The 26618-nt window shown below is 31.9% G+C and overlaps 1 protein-coding gene across 4 annotated transcripts in view; it reads left to right on the forward strand.

The window, feature by feature from the left end:
* LOC148610620 (myelin regulatory factor-like) overlaps positions 1-26263 on the forward strand; it is a 105745-nt gene extending 79482 nt beyond the window's left edge. For all 4 annotated transcript variants that reach the window (XM_088595830.1, XM_088595833.1, XM_088595832.1 and 1 more), the window contains 18 exons: positions 295-404; positions 980-1142; positions 3050-3245; positions 3804-3880; positions 5784-5985; positions 6921-7121; positions 7704-7928; positions 9740-9918; positions 10734-10898; positions 11324-11413; positions 14627-14745; positions 16632-16799; positions 17439-17557; positions 18057-18213; positions 19342-19510; positions 19973-20072; positions 21621-21680; positions 22601-26263. In XM_088595830.1, coding sequence (XP_088451956.1) covers positions 295-404; positions 980-1142; positions 3050-3245; positions 3804-3880; positions 5784-5985; positions 6921-7121; positions 7704-7928; positions 9740-9918; positions 10734-10898; positions 11324-11413; positions 14627-14745; positions 16632-16799; positions 17439-17557; positions 18057-18213; positions 19342-19510; positions 19973-20072; positions 21621-21680; positions 22601-22702 — 2602 coding nt within the window. In that variant the 3' untranslated portion in view covers positions 22703-26263. The remainder of the gene's footprint in view (positions 1-294; positions 405-979; positions 1143-3049; positions 3246-3803; positions 3881-5783; positions 5986-6920; positions 7122-7703; positions 7929-9739; positions 9919-10733; positions 10899-11323; positions 11414-14626; positions 14746-16631; positions 16800-17438; positions 17558-18056; positions 18214-19341; positions 19511-19972; positions 20073-21620; positions 21681-22600) is intronic.
* The last annotated feature ends 355 nt before the right edge of the window (positions 26264-26618 follow it).

The raw sequence follows: 26618 nt of genomic DNA on the forward strand, positions 1-26618 counted from the left end.
TGCATATTTTTGCCTGTATTGCAATTTTCTGCTTATTTTAATCATTTGCATTATTTTTAAATGAAATAAATTTAAAAATATTTTAATCTTATTTATGTAGATTCATAAATTTGTTGTTGGTCAAACTACTATTCTGTCAATGTATTTTGCTATACTGATCAATATTCAGCATCCATATTGGAAGCTTTCATTATTTTTATTTCAATCCTGTCACATTTTTTACAATTACAAATATCCAAATCAACCCTCTAGTGAAAAATAATGCTCTATAAATAGAAAATTGCCATATTTCAGTATTTCCTCTCGTCCAGCGAAGCGGAAGTACCCAGATTCACCCAGCAGTACCCTTACAAATGTCCTGATGAACGGAAGGCATGATATGTTACCCATCAAACAGGAACCCAGTAAGTCATGTAATATACACTTCAGATCAGGTGTAGGTTGCAGTATTCACTTACCCATGGTAGTAAAAAATTAAGATTACTTTTGTTTGTTTTTTTTTGTGCATGTTATTTTGTGTCTATTTTTAGTGTTTGTCTTTATTCTTGAAATATAGTCTTTTGATTTTTGCCAGAATCTTCAGTTATCTATATTGATTACTTTTAGATTTCAATATGATAATAACCTCAAATATCCATTGAGTTATATGTATTACCTTTATTACAATGATTACCCTCTTTGTCTCATTATTCTCTGTAGTTTACAGATCAAGGGATGGGAGGGTTTTGCATATAACAATTATTGAATGAGGTAGGCCACATATAAATTTTAGGGAGAATGTCAAATATAGAAGATAAGTATCTGTACGGCTTTATGTGTATATTACAGCAATATGGGCAGTCACCTGAAGCCATAATTACAGGAAATCCCTGCTTTGGTCCGAACAATAGATGAGTTACAAGGCAAATACAAAACTATAACAGTTTTATAAAGATGAACTTTTTTATTAAAGAGCAATTAACGACATTTTATTTTATAGGTTCAAGTTTCGGTGGTTATCTAGGTGACTGTGAGGAGGAATTTCAGTATGACCCTGATTCTAGTAACCCTGGTTTCATGGATTCATCATACCAAGTCATTAAATGGACTCCATTCAATGTACAGAAGTGGACAGTAATGACTGACTCCAATCTAAAAGATCTGTAAGTTTATCCCCCCTTTTTTATTTTTATCTCCCTTTCTTCTTTTTATGTCTTTCCTTTTGAGGATTTTAATATAAAGTATACCATTGTCGATCACTCTGAAATTGCCATTAAAAAAAGTTTGTATTTGGAAAGGTTATAAAATGACATATTTTTTTAATGCTCGTCCCTTGACAGATCCATCCTGGTGTAACTCTGTCTGTCAGTCTGTTCACATATAAAAAAAAAAACAAGGATTGAAAAATTATTTTCATTGAAATTTTTTGCTACTTGTTAGATAGATTTTTCTTTATGAAAAGCTCATTTTGTTTTGTCAGTGGTTTCTGATGTAACTTTTTAGTTATTTAACTTCAAGCACTGAACAAATGGGCTTAAAAAGTTGCTTTTTTATTTGTTCAAGTTTAAGTGGATATATTGCAGTTTATCACTGCCTAGATATCAAGAAAAAAGTTCTTTTTTTTTAAATAATAATGCCCCTGCTCTGAAGGAGTAGGGGTATACTGTTTTAATCCTGGCCGTTGGTGAAATTTTTGTGTAACATTTTTCTCAACAACTACTGATCACAGCGGCTGGAAATTTAACACATCCTTCCTATAGTTATGCCGTATGGTTGGATCCATTTTGCTGGGAAAATTCAACGACAACTTCCTGATTACAGAGGATTTTGTTTAGTTTCCTTATATCATGATTGAAATATCATTACTGAGCCATTGCCCACAGATTTTTTTGGGTTTTTTTTTATAATTTCTGGTGTACATGTTCTGACATTCTTCTTGAGGAAAAAATTGTAGGAAGTAATAAAATTCTTTCACCTCTTTTCACTGACAGGGCCTATTCACATTCTGTATTATGTGTATGTGTCACCAAGGTTGTAGATACCATATATGTACATTATAAATACCCAGAAGTAAGAAATATACCAATAAAACTTGAGGAAAGTAGATATGTACATGTACATGTAGAAGAGTTGTCAGAAAGTGATTCTTAAAAAATCCCCAGATGTCTACTTAGAATTTCATGGTCTGCTGCGTTTGTTTAGGTACATGTATATCAATTGGAGCACATGACTAGGTTTAGAAACAAAATATAAATACATGGTTCTTATGGTTGCAAAAGGTATTTTTTAGCCCCTAAAATTACTTAGCAGTAGTAGATAGAATATTTTGATTCAAATTTACCATGTCTACTTCCATGATCTGCCCCTGTTTTATTTCTCCTTTATTTTAGCCCACCTCCCCAATGCAGATAGACACATAAAAAGGATTTAACTTCTCCATTCCTTTATTTCAGCCCTCCTCCCCAGTATTGGATTGACTCCAATAATGAGTTTAACTTCTTTACTCTTTTATTTCAGTTTCCTCCCCAATAGAGAGTAGACTCCAATAAGGGACTTAAGTTCTCCACTCTTTCATTTAAGCCCTCCTATCCAGTTTTGGACACAGTCCAATAAGGGGTTTAACATCTCCACTCCTTTATTTGAGCTCACCTCCCCAGTATAGAGTGGACTTCGCCAATAAAGGAATAAACTTCTCCACTCCTTCATTTCAGCTTACTTCCCCAGTATAGAGTGGACTCAGATAAAGGAATAAACACCTCCACTCCTTCATTTCAGCCCACTTCTTCCCCAGAGTAGAGTGGACTCAGAAAAAGGGATAAACTTCTCCACTCCTTCATTTCAGCCCACTTTATTAGTACAAGATAAACTCAGATAAGTTGTTTACCTTCTTCATTCCTTTATGCTCCCTGTTTTTAGTGGAGTCCGAGTTGCTCATTTGCTTTTGTTACTTTGTATGTATGATTTTAGTTACTTGTTCATTGTCTGTTTTCCATATCTGGTCTTTGTCCCTTGATTGCATTCTTTTGATTACCGCTATAACCTTGGTTCCCTTGATTACTCTTTATTTCAGCCCTCCTCCCCAGTACAGGATTGACTCTGATAAGGGGTTTAACTTCTCCACTCCTGATGAAGCATTTGTCTGCCAGAAGAAGAATCACTTCCAGGTCACAGCACACATGTCTGTTGCTGGTGATCCTAAATATGTTCGTACTCCGGAGGGAGTAAAGAAGATCGACTCATTTTATCTGCATTTTTATGGGGTAAAGGTAAGTGGTCTTAGAAATTATTTAAATCTTGTAAATAATTTTAGGACTGAACATTCATGTGCTTGCTGATTACAGGGTTCTTGAAATCCTGATTATATGCATCAGTGGCCTTCCTGTTTCTTACCTGTTAAGCATTGGAACAGGTCATGTATGAGATTCTCTCTCATATTGGAGATTTTAATGTAAAGACAAATTATTATGTGGGAAATTCTAAATTCCATTGTTTTTTGGGCATCATTTCCCCCTAATGTGGGAGTTTTCACAGGTACATGTATGCAGTTTCATAACCAAAGACAAGAAATGTCTTCAAGCTGCAATATTTACAACTGTTTTTCATTTGTTTTGTTTTGGTGAATCTTAATTTAAAGGTCATCTTGGCATGAATGTATCTCTTACAGGACAAATTCCCCCCTTCCCCTATATTCCATACCCAAACTCCTTCTCTGACTAAAATAACTAGATAAAACTAGTGTTAACCTATTTGTACTCTGCAGTAGGAACAAGACGAAGTCTTTGGTTCAAAATAATACTAAAATGTATATTTTCACTTCCTTACAGGTGGAATCACAGTCGCAAATGATAAAAATAGAACAATCACAGTCAGATAGAAGTAAAAAGCCATTCTATCCTGTTCGGTAAGTAAGCTTTGAAATATCCCTTTTAATAACCCACCTGTTGACATTGTAGGAACAAGGGTATCTCTTTTTAACCCTTGCCTATAAGCACAAAGATATTTTTTTCATGCCCTACCTTCAGACATTTGGAGTACTAGGATGTATGTTGCCATAAGGCATTAAAGGCACAAGTATATTTATTTTCAATGCCAAGTGTTTTGACATTAGGGCACTAAGATAGATTTATTTAGAAAGGCCAAATGATATCTATTTTAAGTCTTGCCTTCAGGCATTTGGACATTTAGTCACACTGTTGTCCATATTTGAGTACAGCCGTACAGCCCATGATGTGAATAGGTTGAAATTCAGAATGGAACAATGACAAGGTTTGAAAAATGAACCATGTTTACAATTTTTTTTCGAAAATCATGAAATAAAGACATTGCAAATTTTTTCAATAAACAGTTGAAGGTATTGTCTTATGTCGATCGTGTTCAAACTTGGTAAAATTGTTTTCCATTGGCACTCAGTGGAGACATCCCCACAATTCATGGTCCTAACGTCCTCGACCAAGCTTAAGGGTCTCACACAGACAGACACAGTCTTTTGATGATGATCTAATTATATACTTTATAAATCAACCAATCAGCATTACCCATTAATCAAACAAGAGGCTGACTGGGTATTTAAATTTCAATTTTAAATAAAAGTAGTATTATTTTTAGAAGAATCAAAATAATTGTTAATGATGTTTGCTTTGATAAATCTTACTTAGTTATATAATGTATCATAATTTAGCCTAGAGTGTAAATGTATTTAAAGGTTTTTATATAAACATGGGGAAGATAGTACCAGTTCGTACGAGTAGCCATGATTACCGCATAATGGAAATGGTGCATGTTACTTCTAATTTGTAAAACAAATCACATGACAACTTACTTAAATGTTTATTAGCATGAAAATCAGTAATTACTGTTTGATCAAAACCTCGTAATGTGGTTTCCAAAAATTAATACATTTTTTTTATTTGTTGGTTTTGAATAATAAAAACAGTGATTTCAATTGGTTGTTTATCTGTCCGATGCAAAATTTGCATGTAACTAATGTGTAAAATTTATCTATAAGAGGATTTTAACATGTTTTATGTTGCTATTGCAATATGCAAATAACAATGTCATTAAATTGGGTATTGTTTGTTTATAATAATTTTGATTATTTAATTTTTGTTTTTTTATGCAATATTATATGATTTTTCAATTAAGCTGAGTGCTTTTTTAGAAAGATATGAAAAATATGAAATTTGTATAAATGTACCTGAACTTAATTAAACAAAAAAAGGGAATGACATTACCTCAGGACTTCTATAAACTTTTAAGTAATTTTTTAACCTTACCAAAGAAAAAAAATGGCAAGGTATTATGTGGTACCTCTAAAAAGTTGTACATCTCTCTGTCCAACCCCAAGTAACATAAAAAATAAACTAAAGGTGAAAACAAAATAAGACATACAGATGCCAGGAATTCGTAACTCTATATAGGCACAAAAAATGTGGTGGGGTTATAGTACTTTGGCATGATCTGGACGTTGTGGAAAAAATATTATACAAATAAACACACCTAAAAATCTGTTTTAGTTTACTCAGGGTTTGTTTTAGACAGGTTTTTTGTTTAATCAGTTTTTGGTTTAGACAGGTTTTTGTTTAATCAGGGTTTGGTTTAAACATGTTTTAGTTTACTCAGGGTTTGGTTTAGACAGGTTTTACTGTATCTTTTGAGAACAATTTACCTTTCAAAATGCTGGTCTTATGTACTTACGAATTTTAACCACCAAAAATATCACATTCTCAATATGTAAAAAAATTGGTATTTTTCTTACTCTCAAAAGTGATATAAAAACATTGAAGAAATTATGTTACATATTTCAGAGTTGACCTACTTCCAAACCAAACCAACAAGATGACAGTGGGTCGTCTTCACTTTAGTGAGACAACATCCAACAACATGAGAAAGAAAGGACGTCCCAACCCTGACCAACGTTACTTTATGTTGGTGGTGGGGCTACATGCACACTGTGGGGATCATGATTATATGGTGGCAGCCCAATCATCAGAGCGTTTAATTGTCAGGGTAAGAGTGTAAAGTGTAGAGTTGGTCTTTATTAACAATGTTTTGATGTTGTTTTTTTTTTTTCTTTCTTTTTTTTTCAGAAGCTTTTCACTCATTATTGAGTAGTCATGAGTTTGGAGTTTACTTAGCAGGATTGAATCATTGACATGATTTATAATTGTGTCCCCTTTTTGTGTTTTAATAGTGCTAGATTTTTAAGGATGTATTACAATAGATGTCTGTCTGTCTGTTCACATGTTGATGAACACTTCAAGAATATGAATATTTTATAGAGATTAATTAAGGATTTAAACTTAATTACTGGTAATTACTAGGACTTGCCCTGGACACCATATATACTGCCGTAGCTTTTTTAATTGACCAGGCAGGCTGTGTGATTGGTGTGTCTACTTATTTCTACAAATTTGTGATAAGTCATGTTTTTGCCCAAGTAGAAAATATTCTTATACATTATATTGAATTTATACTGTGAAACTTACTTAAATTGAACTTTTTATGACCGAAAAAATTCATGATTTAGTTTTGAAAGGTTTACTGTCAATCTTAGAATTGGCAGTCCTTATTTTCATTGGTTGGTTAAAGTATCTTTGATCTGACATAAGGAGGTAGACCTATGGTAAGGGACATAATTCTTGAAATCAGTGATATGTTTGTATCATGTTCGATTTCACCACAGCCTTTCATGCTTTCATTTCAAACAGAATGAAATAAATCCAAGTTACTTTGATGCTTACATGAGATTGATATAAAGAGCCCGAATAAAAATGTTCCAATGATTATAAGAGTTGTGTCCCTTACCTTAGGTCTACCTCCTTAAGCTTAGTTTTGCAATCAGCTGTTAATAAAATTTAATACATATTTTTTTATTCAAAGGATTGCCTGAAGTCTGTCTTGGTTTTTTGTGTTTCTAACGGACTTTTCAATTCTATTTATAGGCATCAAATCCTGGACAATTTGATAATGATGTTGATATAATGTGGCAGAAGGCCCAAACTCCTGATGGAATATACCATGTAGGTCGTGTGGGTGTGAATACAGACCACCCTGAGGAGGCCCTTACTGTGCATGGTAACATGAGATTGACTGGACATTTACTCCAGCCCTCAGATCAGAGGGTTAAAACTGAGATTACTGAGGTAAGCAGGGACAAAAACAAGCTGTTCATGCATTGGTTACTTACTTCAGCCCTCAGATCAAACGATTAAAACTGAAATTACTGGGGTAGAGAGGGGCAATAATGGGCTCTTAATGCATTGGTTACTTACTCTTGCCCTCAGATCAGAGGGTTAAAACTGAGATTACTGTGGTAAGCGGGCAAATCAGGCTCTTAATGCATTGGTTACTTACTCTTGCCCTCAGATCAGAGGGTTAAAACTGAGATTACTGTGGTAAGCGGGCAAATCAGGCTCTTAATGCACTGCACTCATACTCAGATATCACATGCATGAACTGGGCAAGGATATTCCCCTAAGATATAAGATCATATGTTCTTGAAGTGATTGAAATTAAGCTTTTTTATGAGACTTAGCAATCTTAAGTGGCTGAGATTTCTTTTTTCAAATGGACAACAATGTCCAATGCTTAGGAGTATTGTGTTGGACTTTGATAGTTCCAGAACTGTTTGAGTTTAGTTTTTTTTTAAATTTAGGCTTGTCCAGATTAGTAAAACTGGTACATTATAAATTTTACCATGCTAGCAGAAGCTTCCTATTTTGTAGGTTAACTCAAAGGAACAGTTGAAAAATGTAGCAAAGTTAAATATGTATAAATACAAATACGATGAGGACTTTGCCGACACTGTGGGATTACCCGAACATCAACGAGAAGATACTGGGGTCATTGCACAGGAAGTGAAAACTGTTCTTCCTGATGCTGTCATGGAAACAGGGGATGTTGCTTTAAATTCTGGGAAAAAGGTTGATAACCTGTTAGTTGTTAATAAGGTCAGTATTTGTAAGCTTTTGTTTAAATGACAGTAAGGAAAACCTTCATCTTCTGACTCTGTTCAGAATGGATTATCTCATTTGGAGAAATTCAGTAATTTCAGAAGTTATAATGTTTTATGTTGTTTCTCTGATATTAATAACAGAGGAAATGTAGTAATTCAAAAGTTGTCTTCTTAGATGTTGTTTCCTTTATTTTCATCACAGGAGAAATATAGTAATCCACAAGTTATAAAGTTAGATACTGTTTCTTTGATATTCATAATGGAGGAAATATAGTGATTCAAAAGTTGTCCTCTTAGATGTTGTTACTCTTATTTTAATAAATGGAGAAATATATTAATACACAAGTTATCCTCTTAGATGTTGTTTCCCTAATTTTAAAAATCCTATAAATCTTGTGATTTGTGATGAAATGCGTCAAGTTTTGTGTACACCTCAGTTGTATTCTCCCTTTTCCAAGATTCTTACATCATGCTGAATTAAAACTAATGGGAAAAAAATCAACAGGAAGACCATATACTAGTATATTAAATATTTTGAGGCATCTTCGAAAAGATAAATAATCTGTTGAAGATGTGAGAAGCCATATACTATTCATTAATGTAAAAATTCAGGTTTTGTTAGAAACTTTTTTTTCTTTTTTTCTATGGGGGATATAAATGCAGTTAATATCAGACCCAAATTATTTTGAGAAATCTGCCTTAACCAGACATCCTCTAAAGTTTCAATGTACTTTTTATTCTAATCTCATCAGAAGTTAATATCTACATTTTCAAATATGATTTCAGTACATGTATATTGTAAATATTGGTAATTCCTTGGAGATTTACCATGAAATTGTCTATTGGTTTAAGTGCAATAATGTAAACTAGGTGCATCAAGTTCATAATGTAGTTCCTTTGGTCTATTCTTAATTAGGAAACTTTAATTAAGGGAGGTCACCATGTATAATTAAGGGAGGTCACCATGTAATGGACTATATCTTATCATGTTAATAAAACAATGAATCATTACTTTAATTTTCTGACCTGTGCCAGGTGATATTAGTTCTATATAAAGTCACTCGGCCTTCATCAAGTTTTAGTTGGATGTATAGTGTATTAAAAACGATCAAAAAATGTTTGAAAGTGAATGGATTGAAACATATATATGAACATTTTAAGTGAAGAAATTTTTGAGTGAAGCAAGATGTTTAAGGACTAGAAAAGAAATTTATTAATGTGTACTGATATCTAGTTTTAGAATAAAGGATCCAGTATAGTATACTGGTATTCAGTTAAATGTTTATCAGAAAGGTTCCAATAAAGTCATATTGAAAAGTATATCGATCATTGGAACCTCTCTTAAATAACACACTTTAGACAAGAAAACTATGTTGTAAAAGGCAGGTTTGTTGGATTACACGGGAGAATTTCAATTTTAAGAGTGACACACTTTTATCAGCAATATTACATTGTTAAAGGCAGGTTTGTTGGAATACACAGGAGAATTTCAATTTTAAGAGTGACACACTTCTGTCAGCAATATTACATTGTTAAAGGCAGGTTTGTTGGAATACACAGGATAATTTCAATTTTAAGGAGTCATGAAAAGTTTTAATTTGAAGGCCAATGATTAGTAAGTGATTACACAGAGTTCTGGACTAATATTTGTTGGATTATACAGGTTCCATATTTGTGGGCTTATACAGGTTCCATATTTGTAGAATTGTAATTGGTAATATATATTTGATGTTTTATATGGTTTTAATGTGCTCTGTATTTGTTGAAAGTTTCTCAGATATTAATCATAGAATTATTAATTTTCAGGATCGTATTTTCATGGAAAATGTTGGTGCTGTTAAAGAATTGTGTAAATTAACGGACAATTTAGAAGTGAGAATTGATGAACTTGAAAAAATGAACAAAAAATTATCCAAATTAAAACGATATGACAGTTTGAAGTCAACTGTTAGTTCTAAATCATCATGTAGTGTTAGCACAATAGGGTAAGTTTGATGTAATTTTACTCCCCGTCCAGTGAGTTTGGCTGAAAGGGACTTTCGGTTTGCACACCGTCTGTCTATCTGTCTGTCAAACAATCTGTCTGTCTGGCTGACATATATAATTTTCCACAATTTTTTTGTCATGCTTGCAGATACTTTTCTGATATTTGATACATTGCTTTACAATGACATGTTACAGATCAAATAAGAATTTTATTTCAAGGCATTATGCTTTTTTAAAAAAATTATGGCCCATATTTTTTTGAAAATTGATACAAAAAATAAGTTTTTTCAATCTTTCTCATTAATAAAGTATGTGTTCCATTTTCATTGACAGATTTTTCTTCCCATAGGTTCTCCCAATTTCTTTCTCAGATTGGTATTATAATTTCATCTTTTAACAGATGCATTATTGTATACAGCAAAGTGCCTGTCAATAAACTGCCTGTCCACATTTTAAAAGTCAAAAATAATGAATTTTAATTATATTTTGGTAAATTTTTTTTCCGTTATGAAATGAAGTCCCTTTTTCTCTTTATTTTAAATCTTTTAACTTCTGAGTTATTTAAATAATGAATTCATTATTACTTTTTGTATCCAAAAGATCACTATTTGTGTAATTGGATACATTCTTAACTTTTGAAACAGATTTTTTTCCTTAGAGTTTGCCAAAAAAAAAATACCATTTGCCACTTAAAGCAGCACAAATTGTTAATGGGAGATAACTCTTTTTTTGTGAAGAGAGATAACTCAATTTGTAATATCTACCAATTTTTGAAAATGTATATTCATTATATTTGGGGTTTTGTTAATTTCAGAAGTACATCACCGAAGAAATCATCATCACCAAGTCACAAATATCGTCAGCCGTCATCTCATCACCATAGCAACAGAAAAACAGTGTCGCCCACAGAGAATGGATGGTGCAGCAATAAATTTATACAAATAGTTATCATCACTTTAATACTCATAATGGCTTTCTGGTGAGTAGTTATTGTGATAAATATATATATTTTTTTCAGGTTGGGGGAGAATGTACAGCATACCCACTAGACTTTGTATCTGGGGGTTTGTGCACCCCCCAGTTTTTTAATTAGGAGGTACAGAGGGTTTTTTTAAAGGTACCAATTACATGAATTCAATAGGCATGCTGAGTATATTAGTTATCCAATAACAGCAAAAAAATAAGCAGTCTAGGTAGACTTTGGTTGAATGGACATGATCTTAACCCTTCTTTTCACTACAGATTTTGATTAGACTGATATGGATGATGTACATGTATAGAAGGCCATCAGACAAAAATTTGTTCCTGTACTGACAGTTTTTGCAGTTATTGCCCTAAGTTGACACGAGCCTTGAATTGCTATTTTGAGATATATATTGACTTATTCATTTTCTTCCGTTGCAGTCTTGTAGCAATAACTGTGTTATATATACTTGAGAGACATACCGACTCACCAGAAACCACAAGTTCACCACTAAGTAATGGTCTGTCACGGTGAGTTCTTTATATAGTGCACTGCTAGATACTCACCAAAGTGTATGGTCGAGTAGAGATAGAAAATACATGTAATTTGTACAATTGAAATTATGTTATTTTTTATTATTGCTAATTGTGCAAAGTTGGGAAAAGGGCCTTATTGGCAGAAATTAATTTCCACACATTTTGAAAAATTACTAATATTTGATAGTGTTATCAGGTGGACTATGTTTTTTTGCCTGATATATATTTGTAAAATTCCAAAAGTAAGTTTATATACACTGAATTCTAAACCAAAACCCTTTGAAACTATATGATTTGTTTGGTTTAGACAGGTAACCAGTTTACCCAAGTTCAAAATCATTTAAACTTATATGAAATACTATGCAGGATTTTAGTTTTATTCAGTGTTTGAATTAGGCAAGTTTCACATAGTGATAATTGTTTCAACAAAATAAGAAAAAATATGGAAAACCCTACTAGACCAGACACTTTTTAAAGTCTCTTAATATCAAGTTAAGGAGGAAGACTTAGGGTAAGGGACATAACTCTTGAAATCAGTGATACATTTGTATCATATTCAGTTTCACCAAAACGTAATCAAGCTTTCATTTGAAACAGAATGAAATCAGTCTTACTGTTACTTGATGCTTACATGAAATTGATGTAAAATGCTGAATACAAAGATTCCAATGATTAATAAGAGTTGTAACCCTTACCACAGGTCTACCTTCTTGAACATATTTTAAATCTGGGTATACCAAGCACCTGTCTGAATCAAACCAATTTCAAAGTCCAAAGGGGTTTGGTTTAGACAGGGTTCGCAGTAGTAGAATTACACATTTTGGCAGTATGAATATATAATTTGACATTACATTGTATTTTCTGACATTCATATATTGTGCCAATAGAAGTTAAAATTTCAGAAAATAGAGCTATATATTCCCACAAATTCTGTTTATATTAAGACAGTAGTAAAGAGTTATTGCATGAATTTGATAATATTTTTTGAGTGTTAGTTATTGCACAAGCTTACGAGAGGTGATACTCCCCATTATTTGTGCAGTAAGTCTTTATTTTATAGCATCTCATTTTTGTAAACATTTATTTATTATTATTATTATCAAGGACGTCATTACTTTAATGCAATATTTACTCTTGTGCAATATGGGAATTTATTGCCCTCTTAATTTTTTGGCTTTCTGAAGAGAATTTTACAGAGCGACCAATAAATTACGATAACTTATTTTTGATAACAGTTTATAAGTATACATTTGTTGAATGGTCATGAGGGGAACAGTAAATTTAATAGCTAAATGTACCATGAGAATATCAGAACTTTGATATGCAAATGAGAATCAAAAGGGGTAATGAGTTGAAATGTTAAGCTTGATTTACTATAGAAAACATATACTGATGTATAATGATACATAATGATTAAGTTTATACAAAAATATAAAGCACAATGCACGACTTGTTCATCTTCTGGTGTTCTACACACAAGTTATCATACTTTTGTTAGTCATAGCTAACCAGTTGATTTTTGTCCCCTGCCGCAACCCGGAGCGGGGACATAGAAATGCTGGTGTCTGTCGTGCCGTCGGTGCGTACGAAGCTTGTGGACACAATTCCTTGAAACAGCTGAACGGAATTTGACCAAATTTTGTAGGATTGTTTGTCACTGTATATAATTGATCATACTTAACCGCTATTTTGATTCAACAGTTTTTATGGGAGTTATGGGACTTTGTTCATTTTTCACATTATTTGCAATAGGAACACATTGTGGACGCAACTCCTCAGAAACCACTGAACAGAATTTGACCAAATTTTGTAGGATTGTTTGTCACCATATGTAGTTGATCATACATAACTGCTATTTTGATTCGTCAATTTTTATGGGAGTTATGGGACTTTGTTCATTTTTCACATTATTCACATAGGAACACCTTGTGGACGCAACTCCTCAGAAATCGCTGAACAGAATTTGACCAAATTTTGTAGGATTGTTTGTCACCATATGTAGTTGATCATACTTAACCACTATTTTGATTCAACAATTTTTATGGGAGTTATGTTCATTTTTCACGTTCTTTTTTTGCAGATTTTTTTTTGTTGTATGAAGAATTCTTAACCTAACTTAATTTGATTCATTAAGATACATTGACCTTGAATTGCCACATGGACTTATGAAAGCTCATAAGTTTTGAATCTGCTATTTATACATGTGTCAAACATTTCTAATTCAACTCTTTCTACAGCGGCGGTGGACATATGGATATGCGTAGCATTCTTGTCTTTATTATATTGCTTTTATCAAAAGTTTTATTGTTTTTTCTAAACATTTATCTGAATTTTATACAACTACAAAAGTATTTGTGACCTCAGAGGTCATATTAAGCTGCACTGTACAGAGAATTTAATTTGCATTTGAATTTCCTGAATCTTTAGAAATATTGTGATGTTTTGTCATAAGTTAAAAAAAAATGAAAACAAAACAGGTCATATTTCATATGTGAAATAAACAAATTTATTTTTGGCAAACTTTGATAAATCACAGAGATTTATATTACAATAGCATGTTTTCATGTACCCTTAAAAACATTTCACAAGGAGATTAAGTGAGAAACAAACAATGAACATTCCAAAGAATTAACATCTAAATTCACAGGTGTATAAACAAAACATACAAAACAAAACAAAACAAATCTCAATTATATATGTATATACAGTCCTTGAACCGATCCATGCAACAATTTGACTGATTGATTGCTGACGGATCGATGACTGATAACTGGTGACGAATCTGATCACTGTTTTGTTATGTAAAATGGCGTAAGATCTGTTTTAATTTAAAGAAATGTAAAATAAAAGTATAAATTGATGTTTAAATCTATTACATTATGTACATATGTGTGAAATTAATAAAGAAAACAACAAAAACCGTAGGATACATTGACCTCTTTGTGGTCACATGATGCAATCACCAGTTAAATGGATCGGTTTGATGGATCGATGACTGACAGGAAAGTGATCGGTGATTGATGACCGATCACAATTTTTGTTGCATGGATCAGTTCAGGTACTGTAGTAGCCTCGAGTCCTTGAACTTCACACAGAATTCTTTAACAACTTTCTGTCAGGGAAAGAAAACATAAGTTTAAAGTTACTCATTGACACTGCAATCATTGGTATAATACAATAAAGACGACATATTCTAATTCTTTACAGACCTCAACATGCTACGTCAACAAAGCATCCTGCAACATCACATCGGACAACAGTTACAACATCAAGGCCCACAACTCCTTCAACAACTAGTCAAACAACTCGTAGAACAACATTGTCAGGTAAGGGTCAAGGTTATAGCACTCAACTGCTCAAACATATTTTTCCTTTCCTAATTTCCTCATTAGAAATGGACATGTGATGAGCATAAAATCTTTTTTATTCTGCAACTACCCTTTCTATTTCACTAATAAAGGGTGTTGAATAACGTCTCCTGGTTACCTTTTCAAATATGAGCAATGTCAAAAACAGGAAACAGGTAACAAGTTTAAAAGTGCCACTCAAAAGATTGCTGAAAAAAATATTATGGACAAATTTCACACGTTTTATTTAGAAAGTGTTGTTGCAGGATAAAAACAATACATGAATCTTACCGAAAATATCAATATATTTATTTGTACATTGTACTCGTTTCAAAACAGTCAGATTAGCTCAGGAAACCCTTGCAATCTGACTGTTCATAAAGCTTGTCAAATAAATTTGATATTTTGTGGCAATATACATGTATTGTATATATACATTTCTAGTAACACTTTGTACTAAGCAGGCTTGGATCCAAAGATTGGAGTGCTTGGCGTACACCCCCCTAAATCGATACGAAATAAAATTTTCACCACAAGTTTCACCGCATAATATTTTTCCCTTGCTTTGCATGGCATTTAATTCAGTTAACGTCCCCACTAAACTCAAATCCTGGATCCGCCCCTGCTAAGGTATTTTACAGGTTTTTTGCTTAGTTGTTACAAATTTATACCAGTTACCAAAGTTATTTATACATAGTCAGCAGTGAAATACCTTATGGTGGTTTATTTTGGCATGTGTAAAATTTGGCGATTTTTACACAAAAAAGTATACAAAATATTTTGGCATTCCTTTTTTGGTGGATGCTTAGTGATGCACAATAAGAACATAAGCCAGGGGTAAATGTTTCGTGAGATTTATTTTGGCGTTTTTAGACAGACAGCTAAAATGAGCCAAAATTAGTACACTTGAAAAAATACTCACTATATGGTATTCTGTGGACAAATTAATTTTAAGGGATAATTTTTTTCTAAATTCTTCAAGATGTCAATCCGATTTTGTGACAGATAATCTCTAAAAGTTGAATTGTATTATAAAGACATATAGAAGATGATTTATTTTCATGTTTCTTTCTTCTTTGCCTTGGAAATTATATCACTCACGAAAATTAATTGGTGTACATTTCATTCTTGTAGTGTTAAAACATGCATGTACGTGTATTAAATATAGAAAATGAAATGAGGACTTTTTCCATATCGCATCTATGAATGTCATTAAAAAAAAATCATTTGATTTTCTATAAAATATTTGTATATTTGTCCAATTCCTTGATGACCATCTCATTTGTCTAGACATAGCTAGCTTGCTTGCTTTTTGTCTGGGAGGTTGTAGGTTAGATCCCAAGTGGAGTCATACAATAAAGACTAAAACAGAAGACAAGCAGTAATTGTGATTTAGAGCAATGGTTTCGCTAGGAGTCTGAATAATGTTTCTGAATTGGATGTTGTGTCTGTGTGTAAGCAAGTTAAAAAAACTTGTATTTGATTGTTGGTCATTATTTCCATGGTGTGGGAAGAGTAATCAAGGGAACCAAGATTTGAGTGGAAATCAAAGAGAATTGCAAGGTTATAGCGGTAATCAAAAGAATGTAATCCAGGGACAAAGACCAGACATGGAAAACAGACATACACAACAAAGAACATAAAGTAACTAAAATCACACATACAAAGTAACAATCTTATATCCTTTTTTTCTGAATTGTGGGTTAAAAGGAATATGTTCAAAGGATAAAGTTAAGAAAGGGAAAATAGACATACACATCAAAGAACATGAAATAAACAAAAATAATAAAAGAAACAAAATTAAATTATTCATGTACGGAAAATCCTAGCACTTTTTTGCAAATTATCATTGCTTTATTTTACAGGAGGCTTTCCTGTTATACCTCTGATTCAATTTGGTGAAAATTGTGGACCTGAAACATGTGAGAAGTTTTGTTGTCCCCCTCCAAATATGAATGATGAAGGAGGGGTACCCTATAATCCCTCACTGATTCCACACTGGCCATTCCAGTTACCTAATATTAATCAACCAAGTAAGTTTTGCATCAGTGAAGTTAAGTGAAATCTGTATCTACCAAACCATTTCCAGACTGAACAGTGAAATCTGTATCTACCAAACCATTTCCAGACTGAACAGTGAAATCTGTATCTACCAAACCATCTCCAGACTGAACAGTGAAATCTGTATCTCCCAAACCACTACCAGACTGAACAGTGAAATCTGTATCTACCAAACCATTTCCAGACTGAACAGTGAAATCTGTATCAATTAAACCATTTCCAGACTGAACAGTGAAATCTGTATCTACCAAACCATTTTCAGACTGAACATTTAAATCTTCATAAATTAAACCATTTTCAGACTGATTTTTTTTAATAATTTACAATTTCAAAACACTGTAATACCTATGTTAGCAAACCCTGCTCTTAAAACATTTGTAAAATATGTTTTGGTTGTTTGAAATATGATGATGTCATTACACAATATTTTTTGTGAAATGGGCTATAGGTGTACCATGTGTTTTGTGAAATCCACTATAGGTGTACCATGTGTCTTTGTAAATCAATTATAGGTGTACCATGTGTTTTTGCACATATTGGTGTCTGTTTTTTTCCCAATGTTAGCCTTTAACTTTGAAAACTAGTTTACTTTATAAATCTGCTTTTTGTAGTTGACAACAATAATACAGAGATGAATGAAACATCAGAAACAGGAGAAAAGGAGACAAATGAACTCCCAGGAGAAGGAAATAAGGAGACCAATGAAATTCCTGGAGAAGTTAAAACAACGGTATAAATGATTTCAACCTAATCAATAATCTTAATACATGTAGTTAAGTTCTGAAGGTTCATAGGTCATGTGGTTGGTATGTTTTATCAGAAGTTGATAATTTCCCCATTTTTTATCCCACAATGATTTAAAAAAAAAAAGAAATTTGAAAGGAAAAATTGTGGAGATTGTAAGTGTAATATTTGATTGGAAATAATTTATGATGCACCACTACTTTGTATTTTTTGTAGGTGTTTTTGCTCATGTATTTTACCTTATTAGGTGATATTTTTGCTGATAGAAAATTTTGCGTTTCTGTTATAAAAATGAGGGATTTTATTTTCATATAATGTAATTTTCACAATCCTTGAGTATAGCATATATATTTACATGCATAATTTCTATACTGATATAATTGTCGCAGTCGATCATTGAGAAAAGCTTGAATAACAATAGTCAGCAGCCTTCAATCAATCAACCAAGTACTTTAGTAATAAAACAATCAATCCCTGTATTACAGACAAAAGACCCATTCAACAACAATCTTCCAACGGGGCCGAGTGTGGTAATAAACAACTCTGATGGTGCTGGTCCTGGATACAACTTCAACAATGTTGGTGATACCAATACAAATGTTGTGCGGAATAGAATCTTTAATAGAAGAAAAAGACAAACAGGTGAGTTCATTTTCTGAATACAGAGAGGGAGAAACCATTTTGATTTATGTATAGGGTTGTCAGGATTGAAGAACTGTGGGTGATGAAGGAGGATTTTGGTCCCGTGGCTGATTTCCTCCATTTTTGGTATTTCGTACTGTGACTTCTGGTGTAATACCACTATTTCATGTTTCCATTACTTCTTGTGTTAAATTAAGCTATTTATAAAGCTCATAGCAAATATTATATCAGTACAGATGGTGCTGGAGAGGTTTCTCTATGATAGGAACCCTTTACCTTTACTCTCATAAAAATAACAACATACCTTATGTGCCTTCTAAGAAAGGCAGAAAAGTGAAAGTAGACGTGCAGAAATAACTACTTTCATTTTGAAATTTAGCCATATTGTTGCCCTTGAGTTTTTGTTCAGAACTTTTTTCCCCTACACTGAAAAAAGTAAATGAAGTTTTGAAACTACTGGTGATTTACCAAGCTTTCAGGTGATACCAAGTATGTATACCTGTACTTAACTATGAGAATGATAAGGTGCAATATTGGGACTACTTTGTGTCATTCTAAGCCACTTCCTTGTATGAGCAGGCGACTGGTTCACGAAAAAATGGTATTACACCTTCAAAATTCACAGCTAATTTCCGGGATTTATCATTAATGTGTTACCTAGCAACTGGAACATGTAGTGTGTCTGCTTACTACCCAAGATTTAAACTTTTTTTTTTCACTTGATTTTTTATTATCACTTTCAGTGAACTTTTTATATGACCAATAAATTTGCCTTGGATTTTTTTAATGGTTGTGTGTATTTACTTTGTATTTAATGCTTTACCTTAAAATTATCTTCTTAATGAGGTAGACCTTGGGTAAGGGACACAACTCTTACAAATCGTTGGAACATTTGTATTTACCACCTTACATCAATCTTGTGTAAGCATCTAAGTAACTAGGGTTGATTTCATTCTGTTTCAAAGGAAAGCTTGAAAGGCCTTGGTGAAATTGAATATGATACAAACATATCACTGATTTCAAAAGTTATGTTCCCTACCTTTGGTCTACCTCCTTAAAAGAACAGTTGGTGTTTCCTAGGATTTTATTTTTTTAGCTACAACTTATTTTGATGGCTCTTTTTTACAGATAGCCTCGATGCCCAAATAAACATTGGTTTTGGCCTGGGAAACATTACATTATCAACAGTATACTGTGATACACAGATCCCTCATCCATGCAGGGAAAGGAACAATACTTACATGCTCCATTTCAGTCAATATTGGGAACTAAATAAAATATTTACTATAGATTTCAGGTAATAACAAAACTGGAAAGAGTAAGGATATGTATCCCTAGCTTATGCTCTTTTATGTATAAAATCAATATTGGAAACTTGATGAATTATTTACTGTAGATGTCAGGTAATAAAGAAACTGAAGGAGCAGGGACGTTAAGCCCTAATTTAGGTCCTGTTATTTATTAATGCATAATGATGGTTTTAAGTTTCTCTTTCTAACAAGATTTTTAAGGATAACTAATGGTTTATTTTAGTAAGTCTATAAGTTGTAGATTATTAAATCTGTGCATTAACAATACAAAAACAAAATATCACCTATCAGTAGAGAAAATAAGGATAGAAATTGTATACAATGCAAAAAAAAAACAACTTTTACATAGAAACATTTTATGTGTAGCAGTCTTCTATTCTGTGACTTTCATCCCCACTTTTAAAAGATATTACATTTATTGAACTATAATTGTATATTTCCTGTTATAGATTAGGAGCTGAAATGGGTGTAGAGATGTGTGTCAACTTTACCCATGCAGGCTGTAATAAGCTTGAATTTCAAGGATTGGAGCAGACTGGAGCCAACCAGGTATATTATTAAAATTACATTTTTTTCTATGCCATATAAAAGATGCTTTACAGGCATGGACATTATTAAAGGGGGTTATATGCTATTAGTAACCCCTTTTTCCAACATTTTGGACAAATTTTCAAAAGGAATGTTTCAAACACCCTTAACCCATCAGGATCACCTCTTCTTAAGCAGAATCTCTTTTGGACAGAAACACTTGCTCCATTAACCTGTTTATGTGAGTGTATGATCTACATTGGTTCATAGTTCCAAGAAGTTAATTTTACTATCCTTTATACCAAGCACTTTTAAGTTGGATAATCAACATCATGATAAAAACATACAACACAGTCTGGCAACAATGGCAATAAGGCCAGACTGGTTGGTAACATACTTCGGCAATTTGCTAGTGAAACATGTTATGTAATTCTCTGTTTTGTTTTGTTTTTGTGCCCAACTTTTGTTTGCTGTCAGCCTGTATGTCTGTTTGTCCAGATTATGTTCAATAATATAACCCAAAAAGATTTTAAGAAATCAAAGATACAATATTTGTATTCATGAAAGGATGCTCCCTTTCTTTGCTGAATTTTTGGTCTCCAAAGTAAGGTCTAAGGAACTTCAACACTAACGAAGGGGGAACAAGTACATCATATTCTTTGCTTAAAGTTTATTCATTCATAGTTTCCCCTTTTTAAGAATAAGGCAAGTGGTTTCTAAAATGGGTTCGCCATTACAGTTAGAGTTGCATATATTGTCAAAATTATGTGAATTTCAAAACCAGGGAAACACTTTGGAGATGCAGTCAACTGGACTTAATGAGGTAGACCTAGGGTAGGAGACATAACTCTTGAAATCAGTGATGTGTTTGTATCATATTCATTTTCACCAAAGCCTATCAAGCTTTCATTTGAAACAGAATAAAATCAGTCCGAGCTACTTCGATGCTTACATGAGGTTGATGTAAAATGCTGAATACAAACACTCCGGTGATTTGTAAGAGTTGTGTCCCTTCTTCTACCTCCTTAAATGGTCTTCCAAAATTGAGCAGACGCTTGGTTACAAAAAACAGGTAGTCTTTATATACAGGTTAATTTGACTTGGAATGCATTTCACAGGGCTATTTTTATGGAAGTTTTTTTAGGTAGGTGATTGTTGAATACTGGTGTCAATAAGACAGTTTTGTATTAACTTCACACACATGCCTGTTAACTCTCCTCCATTAGGAGGAAGACTCCCACAAAATCAATGAAAAATTTTGAATCTCAAACATAGAAATATAAGCTTTGGTTTAAATTACTATTTTTTCTATAAAATTTACTAAATAGTTAAATTTTTACACAAACAAAAATTGCTTTTTATGTAAAAATATCCCACATGTCAGTGGGGGAGAATCTCCAACATGTACTGTTCCAATAGTTAACAGTTGTGCTTCTTATGTATTTTTTTTAATTTGGTGCACATGGTATATCTTTAAAACAACTGAGCTCAGGGCTTTGGTGCATACCCTTGACACATAATTTATTGTGTTTCTCAACATTATAATGTGTTTTTATTTGCATTTTTCAGTGGAAGTTGCCAGTAACTCAGTTCTTCTATAGTAAATACACCTTCAGAGTGGCTAGAAAGGTAATGGTTGCATAGCAACTAAAATCAATCACTGTAAACATAGAAACTGAGTTTTGTACATTACTAATTTTCGATATTTTCATGGTGGACAGTAAATCATGAAAAATAATATGCACAAAATTAATTTTTAATACTGTATAATGCAAATCTTTTTTTTTAAACCACAAAAATTTATACCTGCCAAATATGTTGACTTTAGAGAATCCACCAAAATTAGCAAATGCAAAGATTAATGTGTTGACAGTATTATATTGCAATTTGCTAGGCAAAATATTTGGCTTGGGTGTAAATTTCTCAGTCAGAAGCCTGAACAAATGATACATGTATATTTTTGCTGGGGGTTTTTTGCAAATGTTTTGTGACTGCAATTGAAGCAAAAATTACCTGCAAACAAATGTTTCCATGTTTTGCAGCTTGTAAGGCAATTTTTCAAGTGTTGTAAATTTCAGTGTTTTACAAGTGATGTTTTTTGTCTCACCCTTGAACTTAGACAATTCTTGACACCATATGAAGTACCCATTATTTTAAATTAATGGCACTTAATGAAATCCATATATACACATTTGTTAATATCCAAACATCCCTTAAGAAAACAATAACATGTCGATGTATTTCATTAAACTTTGTAGATAGTTAGGACATAATATAAAATTGTGCATAATACAGGAAATTTATGATTCACTGAATTTTATGGGTTATACCCCTTTGAACTTTCAAAAGTGCGGTGACAAAGGCACTAGAAACGGTAAAAAATGCTGGTCATTGACTGATGTCCATTTTCCACCAGATACATACATTTTTTAGGGCAAATCAAACTTCAATTACTTTAGGTGTTAAAACCCCAACTATCAATCAATCAATCAATCAATTACTTTAGTAATTGTATGAAGATGACTTAACATAACTACTATATTTTACAGGGAATTACAGGGCTTTGTTCTCTAGGTGCTGATCGTACAGATTTCTCTGAGTATACCGTCAAATTTGTACGTTACTGTCCTATCAATAGTGGAAGTGATTAAACCTACCAAGTCCAATGTGATATAATTGTGATTTCAAAACCATTTGAGCCATATTGACTGTAATACAATCATTCTGTGCCTTGAATGTCACGTTTAGAAGACTACAGATTCAACTGTGTTCATTCTTAATGTTCGTGGTTGTCTATTCATCCTAATAGAAAAAATCATCTACGGACTGAGATTACATGATTGAGTATGGCTGCTCTTAAATTTTACTGTTAGCTAAATCTCATGTACATGTAATTAATGTTTGAAGAAACCATGAAATATATAACAAGTATAGCACTCTAGTTTCTCTTCACATCTACATGTATATACATGCATGTACATATGGGTGTATTGTAACTCATGTGTTAGTTAGAAAATCAACCAGGAACTTTCTTTTAAAAGGGAAACAATAATTCAGCAGCTTTGATTCAAGTACTGAAGTAGTTCTGTTCCCTACTTTTGTTGTTTAACTTGAGAATCAAAATCAGAGAAATGTCAAAAGTCATATGACCAAGGCAGGGTCACATGACCGTCATGTGACAGAGGTAAAATATTGAAAATGATCAACATTTCTTAATTCATTGTTCAAATTATTGTACTGAACTCATACAAAGACAATTTCATCATGTCATTATTTTATTTTGATAATGCAATATTTATTATGCAGACTGTTTAGTTATATGATTGTGTTTTGGACATTTTTGTTTGTTTTGTTTTGTTTTTGCATTATCCTTTTCCTAGAATCATTGTAGAAATATTTTGTATTGATGGTCAATACAAATATGAATGAAACTGTGTGTTTGTTTGTTTGTTTTTTTTTGTTTTGTTTTGTATTTTTTTTTTTTTTTTTTTTTTTGGTTTTTTTTGGGGTTTTTTTTTTTTTTGGTTTTTTTTTGTCATATTTATTAACTGTATAAACACAGGGTAAAATAAGTACAGATTTGTGCCTCATAAAAATTACTTATTTGAGCTTACTTCAGATTTCTTGAATAACATATTTAAAATGTGTATTTCAAATATGTCTGAATTTTTTGGTTGTTTCAACATTATCTTCTGAAAAACACCTACAGCTTTTACTTTTTCAGGGATATAAATTACATGGTATGAAGTTTCTTTATTTTCTAATTTAATATATATAATTTATATATAATTTTATATTCATAATGTTGAGAATCAAATGTATTTTTGCAATATATTTTACTTGTTTCTACTATCACCCAAGTGCTATGAAATAATTTTTATATCCTATTAAATTCTAAGATTTTAGAAACTTAGAAAAAACACTAATCAAAATGTAAAGGTTGTTCATCTGAAATTTCCCATTTTTTTTATTTTTAGGTTCATACTAAAATGTATACAGCAATGAAAGTTCAGGCAATAAAACAATGCATTTTAATAAATAAAGTTGTACATAAATGTAATTTAATTCCCCCAAGTTTGTACTTACTTGATACATGTTTCGCATATGCTTAAAAATAGATTGTTTTTGCTCTTCTGCTTTTTATAAGGATTATTAATGTTATTGCTATCGTCAGTATTTTATTGTAAATAGCCTTCAAAACTTCTACTTTTATTTTACACGTTACATCATTTAAACTCAAACTGAAAATCCATTTATTTTACAGTGAGATATTTAACAAACTTGATATTAAGTGATTCAATATGTAACTCTGAAAATGAGATTATAATATCCTGATTGGGAGAAATCAAGTGCTTAAGAATTTATAACATTACTCAAGAATGTTGAACAAATTCTAGATATTTGTTTTCATGCAAGAGATTAGAGCTATTAATATAACACCTTTAATTAAACTCAAAACTGAGATTAGAAGCTTAAGATATTGATATGTTTTTTACTGAAAGATATTCAAAACTGTGGAACAATATTCAATCAATGTCACAATACTCTTAGAAAGGGAAGGGGATATTTCTGAAAACAACTGATGCTTTGCCTTCTTTCAGTCAAAAGTGAGGTCAAGTTTACTGTTTATTATTTTTTATGTAGTTTTATTCATTGGCCATTTAATCACTCTTGAGCTAAAATTTCACACCCTCATGAAACTGACATGCCTGATTTACTATGGTAATATTCATTGTTACAATGCTCATTATGTTTATGAATATTCATATTTATGCTAATGAATATTCATATTTATTTGCATACTCACTCCACTTGAGGTCAATTGTTTCCGGAATAACCCTGTAAGAAAAGCAACAAAATTCTATGCAATACTGCTGTTAGATAAAACAAGATTGAGCTCAAAAACAAAAAGTAAATTTTGCATTCTGTATTTTAGTACCCCATTACTGAACTGGAACTTTTAAGGCAGTGTTTGAAATAAAGAACCAGTTCCCTTGTTTCCTAAATCTAGTTTTTTTCTCACAAAGACCTGTTCAACTATTGCATCTCCATAGCTGGCAACACTGGACCATATACTTTGCAAAGTGTACAGCTATAATGCTTATGAATATTCATATATATTTGCATAATCATTATTTACTCTGAGCATACCAAAGAGATTTCTTGAATGACATGCATATTTATTTGATGGTCACAAATATACCCTAATTTTATGCAATTAAAAATTATCTTAAAAGGTTTGTTTGCCTGCAAGACAGGGTCTATATAGAATTTTTAAAGTTTAATATTAGCTTATATTTGACCCAATTTCAGAAGTTTTACAAATGAATATGAAAATGCTAAGTTTTCCTGAAAAAGAATCATAAAAAAAATCAGGAAAATTTTGTGTGTATTTTGTACTTAGAACATATTATGTACATTCTTGCATTTGTTACATTGGTTTTTTTTACCACATTCCATTTTTTACCACATTCCATGCATTCACATACTTATAATCAAAATAAATTATTTTTACCAAAATGTTGCAGCATAATTATCTTCTATATTGATATCACAATACTTAAAGCAAGAATTTTGATAAATTCTTGCTAAAAGTGTAAACTGTATTTTTAGTTGCAAAATTCTTCTAAAAAAACAGAATTTTATGAAGTGGGAAGGTCAGGAATTAATTCTTAAAGTAACCATTTGTCCTTCTCATTTTTTTTTAATCTTTGTTTTAATTGTTTATATGTTAAACCTATTAAACTTTCTACTTGGAATTTCAAAGAATGTAAATTTTGGATTGATACTTACTATGGGTTTACTCTGATTACTCTAATCTGTCACATTTGTTATAAATGTCATTTATTCATTTAGATTGTTCAAAATTTCCATTTTCAATGCAATCTCCTTTTTAAAAACCTCTGTTTTGAAAGTAAAACATAGAAGTAATGTTTAAAGGTATTTATGTTTTAAAATTTAAATGAATTAGATTTTCAGACTTGAATTGTTCTTTTAACTTCAAGACCCTGTTGGTCTTTTAGATTGTACCATACAATGTGCCTTTTCAAATTTACTGGAATTGTACGATACAAATCAATGATTTTGTTATTTTTATGATTTTTTATGTGCACTGAATGCTTGTTTCTATAGCAACCAATTTGTAAGCTAGCTTGTTTGTCAGAGGTAATCTTGTTAAAAACAATCGTCATTGATATTAAAGTTAATTGTCATTTCTGTTTCTTGTTTTTATTTGCAGACTTTGAAGTGGGTTTTGGTTAAAAATTAGGGCTTTTTTCATTGTTTAGCTAGATCCTTTAATCTCAGTTTCCGCTATATCAATGATGTATTATCTTTAAACAATCCTAATTTTGGGGATTTGATACATCACATCTACCCCAAAGAACTTGAGATGAAGGATACTACAGACACTGTGAAGTCAGCCTCATATCTTGACCTGCACTTAGAAATCAATGGTAAAGGAAAACTATTGACCAAACTTTACGACAAACGTGATGACTCTTCATTCAGAATTGTCAACTTTCTTTTCATGATGCAACATCCCTACAGCACCTGCGTATGGAGTGT

The sequence above is a fragment of the Perna viridis genome, chromosome 8, assembly GCF_037379345.1.
Source record: "Perna viridis isolate PV_CMFRI_1.1 ecotype Kerala chromosome 8, ASM3737934v1, whole genome shotgun sequence".
Taxonomy (NCBI): Eukaryota; Metazoa; Mollusca; class Bivalvia; order Mytilida; family Mytilidae; genus Perna; species Perna viridis.